Here is a 15710-nt window from a genome sequence, read left to right on the forward strand (position 1 = left end):
ACCTTTAATGGACGGCTATGTGCAGTGCAATGCAAGGTTATGGCGGTGAGCACCTGAGAGAGCACCTGCCTATGTTTCCCCAGACATGATACAAGTGAGGATGGTTGCCTCAATGCGGTTGAACATTGGGATGCTGTGGTAGTGTGGCCTTTATCAAGACACCTTCTAGGCTCCCAGTGGAGGCTTTCAAGCTGATCTTTTGTGGATCAGCGCAGCGCTGGCCTGTAACGATCTTCCCACGAGGCACGGACTGAATATGTCAATACCGCTGTTCATCTGAGAGCTGTCACACTTCTCGTCGGGCCCTAACCTTCGTATGGCTGAGTTGATTGTAGACCGGGGTTCCTGTGAAATTTGAAAACCCAGAGCAGTTAAAAACAATAGAAATAAAAAAAAATATGGCTCGTCCAAGTTGGATGTTGAATCTCAATGGAAGCGATGTCCTTTCCTTCAGTCTCATCTGTAGTGCATGGACAGAAAGTTTGGAGACCTGAGCGGACGGATGTTTCGTTATTGTTATATTCCATACATCCTCTTCATTTTCTGATCTCTTTCCGAACTCTGCGGCAGCACATGATTGCTACAGCGATGCAGCGCGTGCGCCTGCGAAACGACCAATCGTCAACACACGTGGATTGCGTGATGAAAGAAACGCTGCGATTTTTTACGAAAAAAGCTCTAATTTATTGACAATAAAAACAATGCCACCACCGTGTGCTCTGACGTCAGCCACGAGAGCGAGTGTCAAAATGCATCAATGCCTCATTTGCCTCTCCCTTAACGGTATTGAAATTCAATTAGAAATCTTGACAGCAAACAGATGAATGTGTTTTTAATGTGTCCAGTGGGAGTGTGAATATTTGGAATATATATATAGCCATGCAAATAATGTATTTGGAACAATTTGTAAACAAAATTAAAATTACATTCATGAAATTGTTCTATGACATACTAACTTCATTATTCTCAACTCTCACTGCTAAGAAGGTAGAGCGTATTGCCTAGAATATCACCTTATATATCGACTAATGTGCTGAGTTTTTGTTATTTGTGTTTATATACCACTGCCAATATAGTCCCCGTAACATGTTTTTTGTCTCATATTGTGTTATTTTATTTTATCAATTTATTATTTTATTCTCATTCTACGTGACTTTACCGAAAGAACCAAAGAAGATACATATTTTGTTTGGACTTCTGCACGAAGGCTGTATGATCCATCAGCAGGCGCAGAGAGGACAGCCTACGTTTAACAACTTGGCAGAATCTGAGAATAATTGTTAAAGTGGAATAATTTCAGGTATTTTCCTGCTGCGCCATTGTCTTGGAGTTCGAGGACCACGGGAACCTTTTATGATCGATTGCCGTCTTCAGAACCGTAACTGACCTGCACTGAAATCTCACAGGCAAAACACTGATGCATCGCCTGTCAAACATGGGAAGGTAACGTGAGAAAGACCTATTGGCCAAAACATTAACTGTGCTTCCTTTCCTCTTCAGGATAAATTTGCTGTTTTTACCGAGTAAAAAAAAAAATGTTGTTACAGCTAATGAAATAGCACATGAATTACTATTATGCATATATGGATAGATCTAAAGTAATAACACTGCAGGTTGAGATTCAAGAAAGAACGGAAGTTGTCTCAATGCCCTTACCTTACCACACTACAAGAAGTACAACAAAACCAATGTGTGTTAAAGGATATATAAAAAAAGCAACTGAATTTGTCTCTCTGAGTCAGTCAGTCAGTCCCAGAAACGACGTGAGACAATTCTTTTTGAGTAGAGGTTTTCCCCTTTTTTCTGGCAACAAAACAGGTGTTAAGATGTTAAAACACCAAACTGAAACATTTTACAAGGAATCATGTCTGCATTAACCATAATACTTGTGGTCAGAATGATAATATGATGCATTGTCTTTGAAACTGATTGGTCCACACCAGAGACAGCTTTCTTTTGAGCCTCGTCTCAAAACGGTGTTAGACCAGAGGACGCCAAAATGCGTACAGTTTCAAAGACAATGAATATATTATCAGTGTGTGTTTTTGTTTGCATTCTGACCACAAGCATTGTTGTTAATTCCGACATGATTCCTTGTAAAAGGTATCAGTTTGGTGTTTGAACATCTTAACACAGCTGTTCTGTTGCCAAACAAGGGGAAAACCTATTCTCATATTTTGGTACTGGCAAAGGAGGTCCCATGATGTATGATTTTGTTTTGTACAAAGCTGAGTGATTAATCATTTTGAACAGGAGGTACCACAGTCCTATCGTATTGACAATGGGTTATGTATCATGTATGATTTTTGACAAAGGTAACAAGAAAACTGCAAACAAACTTTCCTATACTAAAACAGGTGATAGGGAGTTTTGGAAAGTTCTTAACTTTCTTCCATTGTCTGTTATTTTTTGTAGTTGAGTGGTGGAAAAAGCTTTATAATATGAAGAAAAATGCAGACAGCATCATCCATTATGTTTGGCTTTGCCTGAATGGCCATGTGTCCACATTGGGATTGTACTTTATAAAACGATTCCCCCTATACATTTTGACAAGCTGGCACTGGACAATTTGAAACAAATATGTAAACTGGCTGCAATGCATCCATCCATCGCTGACATGAAGCAACACATGTTGCCAACACTTTCAACTGCTTGCTTCAAATTTCACCCAGTGCTTGTGGATTCAAGTCCAGTCCTCTGGCCTTACACAATGTGGATCACGTGCAGAGTGTAACAACAACAACAACGCCATTCGCCACTAAGTGGCCGTGACGTCACCACGACGCTTGTGTCAGGCTATGTGCACATTGAGGCCACGTGAAGTGTCGAACGCCTGCTAGGAGGAGGTCACGGGGCAGACCCAGGTGCCACGGGTCGACTGACTGAGATGACTGGCCGATGCACCACCTGTTCCCCCCCTACTGTGCCAACGTGCTGTGCTTTAGCCACCCGGCGCTCCTCTCGTTGTTGTGAGCGTCACTCCTCCGCCCTCCGTTGTTGTTGGAGGGCGACTCCCTCCAACTGCCCAGCAGCGTCCTTCACGAGCCTCCTCCACAGAGGCCGATCTTGACACTGCTGGTACCAGTCATTGGCAAGTCCACTCAGCTCCACATCCTCCTGTACCACATCACGCCATCTCTTCTCTAGCGGGGTGTAAGCACACACACACACATGTCATCCACATCCACACAGATGTCCTTCCCTTGAGGCGGTAGAAACTCAACACCGTGTTTGGGGTAAAACTCTGTTCATTGGACTGTGGGGAAGTGAGGGCCTTGAAAGAGGAAGATGGTGATTCGGAATGCTGTCTTGGTGTCGGTGGTGAATGGAATGCCCGTCTCTTTCAGCAACAGGCAAGCCTTGCTTTGTAAACTGGAAGGAAATGAAATGTCCTTTGAACCATTCCGATGTATACGAGGAACAAAAAATTTTAAACTACAAAAAAGTGCCAATGTTATAATCATAGCCTGCACGGGAGTTGAGGAAACGTTAATAACCTCGTGAAGTGCTTTCAGGTTGCGCCATGGTGCAGTTCGGCACGAACGATGCTGGGAGTTGGATTTAAATTGCTGAGGAATCTTTCTGGCACGTGGAACTAAACGTCGGACACCGTGCTGAGCAACACTGGGCGCAACCCGAATGCACATCAGAGAACTGTACAACACAACGCGAAAGGTGTGCTGCTCACAAACAGCAGAAAGGCCCCCCCCCCCCCCCCACCATCATGCCCCTAGGCTGCTTGTGTGCAGCACATCATTTGTGTATTGTTATTTACACTTGTTCCCAGTGTCATCGTATCTCAACGGAGATTTATGAAGCGCCTTTAAACCAAGGGGCTTTACAGCAATTATAAATTTACATCTAAAGTGTACACAGCGTCTTCATTTGAAGCTTTCGTGACTGCAGGAATCCATACTCTTTGCTTCGTTCGGTAAAGTCACGTAGGTAGGAAAAAATCATAGATCACGACGTTTCGATCGCAACACGAGCAGTGGTCTTGCTACCTACGTGACTTTACCGAAAGAACCAAAGAGTATGCACACAGCGTGATAATTACGTGAAACGAAGGCGTTGGGTTATTGTAAGTGGTGGTCTGGTTGTGATGAAATCAAACAAGAGGGATTGGATAAGGAGGGATGACCTGGTAGACCTGGCCATAGCTGGTGGCGCGACAAAAAGCCTGGGGGGATGAAAAGTAATCGGGCACGGATTTGCTGTTCGTGACGATGCGTTTTCTTATACTTTGCAGAACATTTACAGAAAGCACTGCAATTTTAAGCTGCACGGCACCGCTGCGAAAACATACTCGGTGAATTGTAAGCATCGGTTTGAGTTCACCGTCGATTCTTGAAGCGCACATTGCGAGACGTGCACAAGAAGAACACTGCATCATTGTGTAAATTCGACCGTGGACATGCGTGACTTAGAGCTTACAGAAATGCTGCACATGAAAGGCGGGGGGAGGGGTGGGCTAAAGCTTACGCCATGCTTTACCCTAATCCCAAAAGTCTGGAAATTGTAGGTTTAAGGGTTAACCTGTGTCACGTGTGTATTTTGATTGACCTCACCGGGCAGGCGGGGGGGGCCTTCCTTCCTGGTGCCACGATACGCCTCCACGCCTCCCGGGCCTCCACGCTTCACTGTCACCCCTTGAGTTCCATGCATGGGTAGGGCCTCTCTGCTTCTTCCTCTCGGGTCAAAGATCATTTCCTGACTCTCCAGCAGCCTGTACTTGATTTGAGGCTTGCTGAAAAATATTGTCTACAACATGCTGGAGGTTGGGATTTTTTGTTGTGGTGGTTGTTGTTGTTGTTGCTGTTTTGAAGTTTTCCTGTGACTACAAACAATATCGCTGGATATATATTTGTAAACGTAGCTTTCTGCATTTGTTGGTGCTCACCTTTTGAGGCCAGCAATGTCACATGGGGGGTGCAGGGTCTTATCTTACACCTGGCCACCTTTGGCTCCCCAGTGCATAGCTGTAGTTTAATTGTTTTTGCACGTGTTATTTATATTTGGTCAAGAGCCACACTTCCTCTAAACATATACAAATCTTATTGGTTTTATTTATTATTTTGCCGAATATTAACAATTATTCGTCTGCATCTAGTTTCGACTGTACTTTGTGGTCCAGTGCTCCCTTGCGAGAGCCTCTTGTCTCAATGAGCTCCCACGTGGCCATAAACAACGTTGATGCACACACTACGTGCGAGTGGAGTGGTGAGATTGTGGTCAGCGCAACGCTGGTATGAACCTGGACACCTGAATTTGATTCACAACCTTGGCCAACTTTGGGGGCAAGTGATATCAGAAACAATGCTGGGTCCCCAACCTTCATCAACACCCACACTGGCCAATATGGTGAAGTATGGTCAAACACCCACCATGACTCAAAAGAACGCGAAAGCCCTCACCCAACATTAGACTGATACAATCACACGGTATGTACGCATGCACATGTGTTTTAGGCTAAGCTGACCTAAGGGTGGCCCAGGACAAGTTCGGTTACCAGTTTCCAATCGTGTGCATGGTCAACAACAGGGCCTGCATCGCTGGGACTGCAGAACATTGTGCTAAATAAATTAACCTCTACAATTTTCACTGACACATAAAACCATGGAAATGAGAATTGTTTATGATGTACTTGTACGAATGTAATATGATAAAATAACTACTAAAAAAATATACGAAGATGCTTACATTAAAATGAGTCAATTTATCAAGACAGTATATGTTCTGCATAATATATTATCAATTACAAGTAAAAAAATAATTGAAAAAGATTGTGGAATAGATTAGCATATTGATTGGGCAGCATTGATTTTGCAAAGGTATCTTGCAAAGTGAACTTGCACTGAATATCGCTGCGATCCATGATACGGCACACACTTTAACTGGCCGATGAAGATCCATTATTGAGCCCAGATCTGAGTCGGTTAAAAAAAGCCCTGAAAATCTTTGAGAAAGTGGAACTTTCCACACTTTAATTGCCAACATGTGTATATCCTCATACTGGCTGCATTGGGGCATGCAAGTGTCAGCAGTAATTACAAAAGGCTTACATTTTTGTATGTATATTTTTTATTTATTAGATTTTTTGGAAACAACTCTGAGACATTTGTGGCACTCTCTCTATACTGCTAATAGTTTGCTAATAACTTTCCTGCTCTGCCTCCCTTTTTCTCTGCTTTAACTTAAATGTTCCTTTTGTTAAAAAAATAACAGCCAATATTTGGCATTTTACAAACATCATATATGGAACATGTAATGTCCTACGAAAGGGTGATGCTGAGGTCAGAGGTTATCATTATTAATAATGTTTTTGTTACCTCACCTCCCACGGTTCTAAAAACCTGCAAACGCTATAACCATGGACAAATGATTTAGAAATAGTTGTTCTTAGATAAAGGATCACACTTACTTGAGCAATATCTTGAATTGGAATTGGCATGCGGTGGACAGCGTGTGGAATGTGCAACAAGAGAACTTAGCACGTGGCAAGCCATTCTAAGCACCGTTGAAATGAGAGAAGCACCGTTGTTTGATGATACGGCACAAGACGTACACACCAACTTCGTTAACGAAATGTATTGCTACGCATCATCAAGGATCGCTCTTAGAACACATCAAATCGTTTAGAGTACTGTACATTCTGCTGATAATATTTACGCTGTAAAACAGCTATCACACTTTCTGTCAATATGACTCAGACTTGAGAGAGGTCTGCGCAGCTGGCAATTGAACACATTTTTCACAGCACTGGGGCTCTCATTGTCAGTTGAACTGACCTGGAAAATGTACCGTTTGGTCGGACACCAAACCAACAAATCACTCATTCAATCAATCAATTAATCCATAACATCCTTGAAGATGCTTTTTGTAGAGGACAATACGTCATCATGAGGCAAGAGCTATCATCCATTGGTATAACCTGTGAGCCTGCACCATCTGTTTAAATCTCACCTTACCGCTCCATGATGCTTCACAATCATTAGGTCATTACATCGACATTTTGACCTTTCCGTATACGTATATATTTATTTATTTTTCCCATCCCTCAAATTGATACTTGGCAGTGGTTAAATAAATGACCTTGAAGACTAAATGAACACAAATGATTGGGCCTGACATATACATTTTCTCTGTCAAAACTACATCGTAAGTTATCTTCTAAAATAAGTTCAACAGTTTTGTTTCTATTGAACTTTGTATACATCGAGGTATTTTTTTCCTGTAATTTACCCTCGCAAGCCAAGTTTACGCGGTGGCAAATTAATGAACACTGTCGTCGCGTCCCCAACAGTGTGGCAGGTTTGAAATGCAAGGGATATATGAAGTACCACACAATGAATCTATATATATATACACATGCAGACTTCTCAAGAGTTGGACCAAAGACTGAACCTTGGACTGGGTCTTCGTCTTTTGTATCGCGGGGAGTTGAGCGGCAGCGTTCCTACGGTTACGTCGAGGTTGGCGAGTTAGACGGAAGGCGGCTTCGGGAGTGGCCTCGTGGTCACGGCAAGATGCTGGCAGCAGATGCTCAAAGTGGACAGTGTCGCCGCATGGGTTGTGATTCGCGATCGCGGTCGCAACGGTGGGATATTCTTGTTGGCGCATCGCTGGAACGGGATCGCCACATCTGCAGTGCAATTGTTCTGATGCGAATCTGCACTGGGAGGATAGTTCGTCGGTATTCTCTGTCTCGCATGCATTTCCTGATAAACCAGGATCACTTTATATTGAGGCGATGATTTAGTCTAAACCAGTGGTGGGCATTCCTCTGCAAGGCAAGTGAAACCAGACGAATCAAAAAGTGAGGCACTGCTGCTCAGCATCCAGTGTTTCCCGGTAAGCGTGATGTTATGTGGCAAGAGAAAGTACTGTGCACTGTACAAAGAGTCGTGCACAATTTGGGATACTGCACACTACGCCAATTTTATTGCTGTAAAGTCCAACAGAAAAAAAAACACACAATATAGTTTCTTAATTCTTAGCTCTTTCGGAAAAGTCACGTTGAAGGGAAACAATAAAATATATATAAAACAATAAAAATTCTCACGACGTTTCGACCATAACGCAAACGGTCATCATCAGGTGTGAAAAACCAACACCTGATGATGACCGTTCCCGTTATGGTCGAAACGTCGTGAGAATGTTTATTGTTTTATATGTATTTTATTGTTTCCCTTCAACGTGACTTTACCGAAAGAGCTAACAATATGAATTACTGCAGTCACGAAAGCTTTAAATAAAAAAAATATAGTTTCTCTTTAAAACTCCGTGGACCTGATTGTGAAGCATGCCACAAATATAAAGTTGGACTCCGAGGAGGCCCTTCCCCGTGCTTGTGTATGCCAAGTCAAACAAACAGACCACGTTTGTCACAAAGGAAAGCCAAATCCTAAAAGAAAAAAAACAAATGCAGACTGGGGAAGCACAGGGGAAAGGAGTCCCTGGAAGTCCGGTGTCACGATTCGTGACCATAAACGGGAGTAATCCTGAAGGCATTGATAAGACGTATTTTGTTTTTCTTCCTCTGCCAAAAAAACATAATCGTGAGATCTTTCTCACTCTCAACTAAAATGGTGAGGCCACAAATAAGTATGTATCAGAAGCCTTATGATCATGTGCATCGTTACAATAATATGAATGCTTTCTTTCCAAAAAGATTACACCAGCTAAAAACCTGTGTGCATTAGGTGGAGGGATAAAAACAACCCATACCCAGAGGTTATGGAGAGTTGAAAGTAGAATATGAAAAAATAGAAAAAATGAAACAGATGTAATCTTTTGGCGAGCTGCAACACGTGTAATGTAGGATGCGTGCGATGTGATCAGTGAGAAGACAACAACGTGTTTTTTATTACTTATTTTATTATTTTTTTAAATTTCAAAAGTTTTATAACTCCTACAAATGTTTGTGGAAGCAGCAAATATTTTAAAAATACTTACAACAATTACACACACGCACACAAAATATATATCAGAAGAAAAAAATCCCCAAAATTAAAACATGTGGGCAAAAATACTGTGTGCACAAAAATTAAAAACCATATATTTTTTGTACATAAAAGCAAGTGGTGATTGGAAGACAGTGCACTGAACTTCCATGTTATCTAAAACACAAATGTCTGACTTTAGTTCATAATTAGTACACACAGACATACATCATGCCTTCCAAAAACTGACTACCACAACATGACATTAACGATAATGTACAACATTTACAAGTCAATGCCTCTGCACTTAGAATTGTTGATGTTTCTCCTCTTCCATTGTTTTGACTTTTACATTTTTCAAAGTTTTTTTTTCATAACAAGCACTGCATAAACAAAAGAAATTAAAAAAAAATCCCAGCTTTCAATTGTCTCGTGGAATATCGGGATTTTTTTGAAAGATTTTAAGAACACAGATGTGTCGATTCCCATAGACGTCTGAGAAGCTGCACCCGAGTCAAAAGCCGCATGGCTCACAGGGTTATACCTAATAAATGAAACTGAAACATCTTTACCGTGAGAGTGAACGGCTTTTGCATGACTGGATTCCACAAGAATTGTAAGAAAAAAAGCTTTAATAATTACAATGTCACTGTGGTTTCGTGCACATTCCTGTGAACCTGGTGACCGGAGTTTATTTATCGGCCGATGACCAGCATGGTGAAGTATGGTAAAACGACTTCTATGACCAGAGGGGCCTTCTTTCAGTAATATTTTATTTCTATAATGATTTTCATACTCTCAATTTAGGGGCTTCCAATTGTACGCAACTATCTATTAGCTATTTTAGATCAGGGTTTCGCAGTTGTCACGACAACACTATAATCATTAGAGAATTATATGGGATTCCCACAACCGTTTCTCAAAAGCTCACAAAAAAAAACACACAAACCAAAAAAACCGAAACTTCTTAGCTGGGGAAAGGGACAATCCTTGCAGGGTAAGTGAATAAGTATATCTACTGGTAGGTAGACATAGGATTCTGTACCGCAATGCATTCTGGTATACTGAGTTAACATACTGACGATTAACGTTAAAAAAAGTTGACTTGATCAAGGCGTATTAATGTACATGTAGCACTGTGTGCCACACTTGGTATAACACTGCAGCCATGTCACCCAAGCATTTAGATCAAACTCTACATACGAAGAGCACACAAAAGATTAAAAATGTTTAAAGTTGTTGTAATGTATGCTTTAAAGTGACAAGACTTTTAGATGATTACCGATTCATATGTGCTCACATATTAAAAGTACAAGTGTAACATACATTAAACGATTTTGCAGTAAATGTTATGTTATTCATTTTGATCCCTGCAAGGAATTCCCGTTAACTAAATACGGCACAAATGGTGTAACGTTTTAACTGAGGGCATGTTGAATTTGTAAAGAAAACTTAACTTGCATGAACAGTTTTGCACCTCACGAATCAACCTTGCATTTCCCATCGAAAACATGTTTAGTTTTCATTATAATTCAAAATTTAATAAACACACATTGAAAAAAATAAAATAATTCATGCCAAATTCCTCCCCCCCCCCCAATCCCTCTCCAAAAAGAGTTAGCAAACGCTTCATTATTATTAATCTACCACGGTTTTTGAGCATGTGACTTTCATGACAGGCAAAGCAACTCATGCATAATGGTTTTCCCTCACAGACTTGTTAGCAATAAATGTTGCTGGCAGCCACTCATGCAGGGATTCTCAAAACTCTTACGAGCCACACCACTCGACTTCTCTCTCACATTCACCAATGTGCTTCCCCATTCAAATAAGTTAAACTCGTTCAACGCCGCACGTGCCCGATGATTACCTCAACAGCCTTAATTTGCTTTGTGCGTGTCACGTGGAACCGTGTTTAACGATCATCGGGCCCGTGCAGCGTGGAAACAAGTTTACTCGTATTTGAATGGGGAGTAAATTGGTAAACACGTAGCATAGTGTATGGATCGTGTGGACTGGAGTTTGGGAAACCGTGCACTAATGTATGGGTCACACTTTAAGAGTGGGTGATAAGTCACTTGCCAGGCTACTATTTTGTCAAGTTTCACATTTGCCTGAAGTACAAGTCAACTTGGATGGCTCTCAGCAGGCACAAAAGCCAAATTAAATAAATAAAATACACGCCATTGGTAAGAAAACAACTTACACTATTCACTGGCTTGGGCAAAAATAAGGAAAACTAAAGGGCATAGAGTTGTTGCTGTAATTGCCATTGTCAATGTAAGTGCTCAAAGTCTGAGAAGTGGAGAAAAAGGCAGTAGAGAACATCCTAGGAATGACACTTGTGAATTCCTAATTCATGTTTATTTGACAGTATAACACAGAGAAGGTTCATATGGATAGGTTTTCTTTACAATCTTACAACATTTTATTCATGTGAACAAAAACGCTGTAATCTGGATTCTCTAAAACGCTTGCAGTGCCTCATGCAAAGGTTACAAATAAGTTAGTGGCAAAAAAAATAAATAAAAATAACAAGATTAAAAAAAAGCATCTTGTTATTTCAGAAATTATCTACACAGGCAACTAAATATTTGCCACTAAAATATGAACGAAATAAATTATTACAAAATAAACCCCAATGAGACCTAACGTCTTGTGTCATTCAAATTATCGGACAGAAGAACAATTTGTCTAAGGAAGAGTCAATCTGAGCTACAGAACAGGCTACAAATTATTATTTGTCATCAACATACACACTGACAGCCGTGAAATTATTGCGAGAATATAAGCATTTGCAAGTGGCACAAGAGCAATAACCCAAATCGCGATTCGGCATTCAGACTTCCAGTTGTAGGTAACCTACAGAGGTCGCAGAGAGATATCGCAGGAATAACCAAGCACAGCCCCCCCCCCCCTTCTCCCCTCTAAAGCCCCCTCCACACCTGAGCGATCAACAAAATCGCTGAGCAGATCGCTTGAAATCGGAAAAATCGGTCTCCACTCTGAGCGATCAGTTTGCTCAACTTGCTAGGAGAGATACGCATTTTCAAGTCAGTTGCACGCAAACAACTGGCGCTGTTTGATGGCTCAGGTGTAAGACCCGGCTTAAGATGACGCTTGTTAAATACCAGCACACATTATGAACACTACAGTTTTTTTTCAATTACAACTGAAAATGACACTCCACTTTTGGCATCTCTCTTAAAGTCTGCACAACCAAGATTACGTCCAGTCGATCCAATGGAAAGCCTTCATGAAAACAGAGAGTACTCGGTGACGTTTTCTCTGAATATAGACGCAGAACCAAAATCTGTTTGAATTAATGGATGTTTTATTACACATGTCCGTCTGTCTGTTAACCTACAGCTGCAGAATAATTGTAAATGAAATCTGCAATTGACAGATACAATTATATTTTCAACTTTTAGCAAGGGCCATCGTAAGACGGCACTTGTAACGGTTGCTGAATTCAATCACCAAAAAAGGTTCCACATCCAACCTTCATAGTTTGTCTCGCATTCACGGTGCAGTGTCCTCGATTTCCATAGCAGATGTCATGGGCAAAGACCCCAGAGGTGGCCCAGGGCACGCTGGTGGGACGGTGTCGCTCGGCCGGCATGAGAACGCCTGGGAATTCCCCATGGAAGAGCTAGAGTCTGTGTATCGTAGTGCAGTGTATAGTGTAGTGTATCGTGTAGTAGTCTATAGCAATGTAGTGCTGGAGTTCGTCGCCAGGGAAAGGAAGGTCTGGACCACCCTACTCAATTTGCTGCCAGGACAAGCAGATTGAGAAACTAACGAATTGAGGCGACTATCCTTTAAACCGCTCTGTGGTACGCCGTTTGAGTATGTTACATACTCACAGTCAGCATCGTTCATGTTTCAACAACATTCTCGTCTAGAAGCTTGCAGAGTTCAGTGTGAATTGAAGGTAGGCATCAGTTTAAGCTTTTTATAATTTAGAATAATATTTTTTCGCAATTTGGTCAGAATAGTCAGTGATATCCTTCTGGGGACACTGACATACTATCATAACTTTGTGTGATAAAGTTTGAGTAGCAGAGGGTACATTTTTATTTTTACAATTGATATTTTTTTCTTCATAATAATGTGCGGTCGGTCATGGAAAATGTACATAAACCAATGTGTTTTTATTAGACATACTTCTGGCAGGGTATTATACTGAATTAAGCTCCAAGTACTCTGATAAAATATCCTTTCGCTCTCACTCTTTTCCTCTCCTATGCATCAAAGCATAATAATATTTTTGGCATCTTAACCTTGTACTTGTTACGTTGGAACCTTGCTGCGAATTTTCTTTTCATGCGAAGACAGATGTTTGAAAATATACATACATAACGTTTGCATTTTATTCTCATCGCTATTAATTGGACGTAAAGAGTTTTCAGAACAAAAATATTTGTTTTATTGTTGATACCAGCCACTACATAACGCAGTGCCTTAAAAACGTGCAAGAAATAATACATTTAATACAGTACTAAAAGGCTAAAACATAACATTTTTCCTGCAGTTATATGATTCAAATGTAACAGATAATGTAAATAAAAAAATCTAGCAAGCTAAAAGAATATTATTAAACAAGATCTTCAATATGAAGACTAATGTTTAAGGAAACTCTGCAGCTAAATGTATTATTTCGCAATGATAAACTAGGAGACGACGACTTGGTGCAGTTGTGACATGTTTGACCTTGAACTCAAAAGCCAAACGATCATAACAATAATAATTAGGCAGCAATATTAATAGCCGCTTGTCGGCGAAGTTGATCAACCGAGTTCTAAGCAGCTGCTGCGGACAGCATTGTTTCTGGAGTTGTTGCATCTCTCTTTGCTTCATTGCCTAAGGATTGACGTTTAGCGGAACGGCATTGACGCCCAACGCGGCCAGAGCAGACCCTTCTCCCCTGCGTGTACGCGTCCGTGCACCCACGCGCAATGCACTCGTGCAGCGAAGACGTTGCCGCTCGTTTGCTCCTGTGTCGTACAGCAGCACGTCCTTCCTCTGGAATTGTCCTTTGGAGACACCATTAAACAATGCTTCACCTACGACCTTCCACAATTAGGTCTTTTAGAGGTCCCATTGAAGTGTCCTGCTCGCAAGTAACTTGAAGACTGATAAACAAAACCATTTGTATTTTTTTGTTATATTTTTTCGGATTATTTGTGTTTTTTTTTTACTTATTTTTAATTCCTATATATTGGTGAAATATTATAAAGCGTTGATACATGCATCTGTGACTTTGAACGCCCTCCAAAGAACCCCAATGAGAGTTCTCGGTTGTACATGGAAGGTTCTTGAGATGGTAAAGAAATCTTCTGAAAGATCTCAGTCTTGACATCTATCACACATCAACGTCACTAATGACATTAACCACAAAAGAAAGTCCAGACGATGTCACGTAATGAGCAAAGACCGCACAGATGATGTTTTCCAGCTGGGACAAAAAAAACAAGTACTATGATCTCACAGGTGCCTTCATGAATGATCTCAACGGTGACGTGATCAAGTGTATTCAGTTTAACAGCCGGATGTATTTCTGTACGCTTTAGTGAATGTCTTTAGCTCAGATGTGTGCATTTTCCCATCATGGCACATCTGTTGACATCAAAATAAATGTACTGCAATTGATTTTGGAAGTGTCTCATCGTGGCATCCGCCAGTGGCACAAAGCAGATTTCCGCCGGCTCTTCAAATTTCTCTTTTCAGGAAATCCGCTTTGATGTCCTCAGACTTGCACCGTTTGAATCTGGTTCATTTGCACCCTCATTGTCTGGATACTGTTGAGGATCTTCTTCTGGTGTCCAGCCAGGGTAACTCCTATCCTTAAGATGTCCCTAAGGGGATTATACAGAAAATAAAAAAGCAATGAAAACATTTTGTTAGATTCTCTTGGAATAGCTTCCACGTGTCTCTCTGCTCCAGGTAACTGCTGTACACAGAGGAGAGCTCACAGGTACGATTTACATGACAGGTTCTTTATATTTAAGGAGCAAGACCTTTTGGATTACTATAAATAAGTACATAATAAGGCTCTATATTGTTATTTTTATCAGAGGTGGGGATCCATTGAGAGGAACATCCTAAACCCCTAGTGAGAATATAACTGATGAAACACCTAACTAAGGAAGTCATCATAACGGTGATAAGCAGTGAAAGTAGACATTTTCAATCGGGTAAGTTATCGGTGAAATCGGCAGTCTAAGCAGACCTAGGAAGAAACAAGTAAATATTATAAGTAAAGATTGTGTGGAACGCATTCTCCTAAAATGGAGTGCTTTTGCAGAAGACGTAATTGCCAGGCAGCAATGCGCTGTACGCGAGTGTCCTTTTGCAGCCATCAAAGCACACACAATACATCAAAGTGACAAACAAGATACACTGCAGCCAATGTGGTTCAGAGCACATCACATCCAATTTCTTCTGCACCCTCACATTTATCGATATTTGTCATTGCCTTTCAGTATCATTGCAAGCGCCGCTTTGTGACCCTCCATGTGACATTGGCAAAAGCAAGACGTCAACGTGGAACCCATCGGATGCTGTGCTATCGCAAATATATATATTTTTTAAATGCACACGTGTATTTGTGTGTGCGCACGTGTTTGCGTGTGTATGTTGTATCATACCAATACTATGAGCGCTTTAATACCTATCAACTCAAAAGATGAATGTCTAGTTTCATACCCCAGTGTCATTTATAATATGACCTTCTATTGGAAGTGGCTGGGTGACTCAGGGGGTTAA

The 15710-nt window shown here is 41.0% G+C and overlaps 1 protein-coding gene across 4 annotated transcripts in view; it reads right to left on the reverse strand.

The window, feature by feature from the left end:
- Positions 1-8857: 8857 nt before the first annotated feature.
- LOC116946953 (ephrin type-B receptor 1-B-like) overlaps positions 8858-15710 on the reverse strand; it is a 179859-nt gene continuing 173006 nt past the window's right edge. For all 4 annotated transcript variants that reach the window (XM_032962245.2, XM_032962247.2, XM_032962246.2 and 1 more), the window contains exon 16: positions 8858-14800. In XM_032962245.2, coding sequence (XP_032818136.2) covers positions 14692-14800 — 109 coding nt within the window. In that variant the 3' untranslated portion in view covers positions 8858-14691. The remainder of the gene's footprint in view (positions 14801-15710) is intronic.

This window comes from Petromyzon marinus, chromosome 28, assembly GCF_048934315.1.
Source record: "Petromyzon marinus isolate PM22_M1 ecotype Great Lakes invasive population chromosome 28, UKy_Petmar_22M1.pri1.0, whole genome shotgun sequence".
Lineage (NCBI taxonomy): Eukaryota > Metazoa > Chordata > Hyperoartia > Petromyzontiformes > Petromyzontidae > Petromyzon > Petromyzon marinus.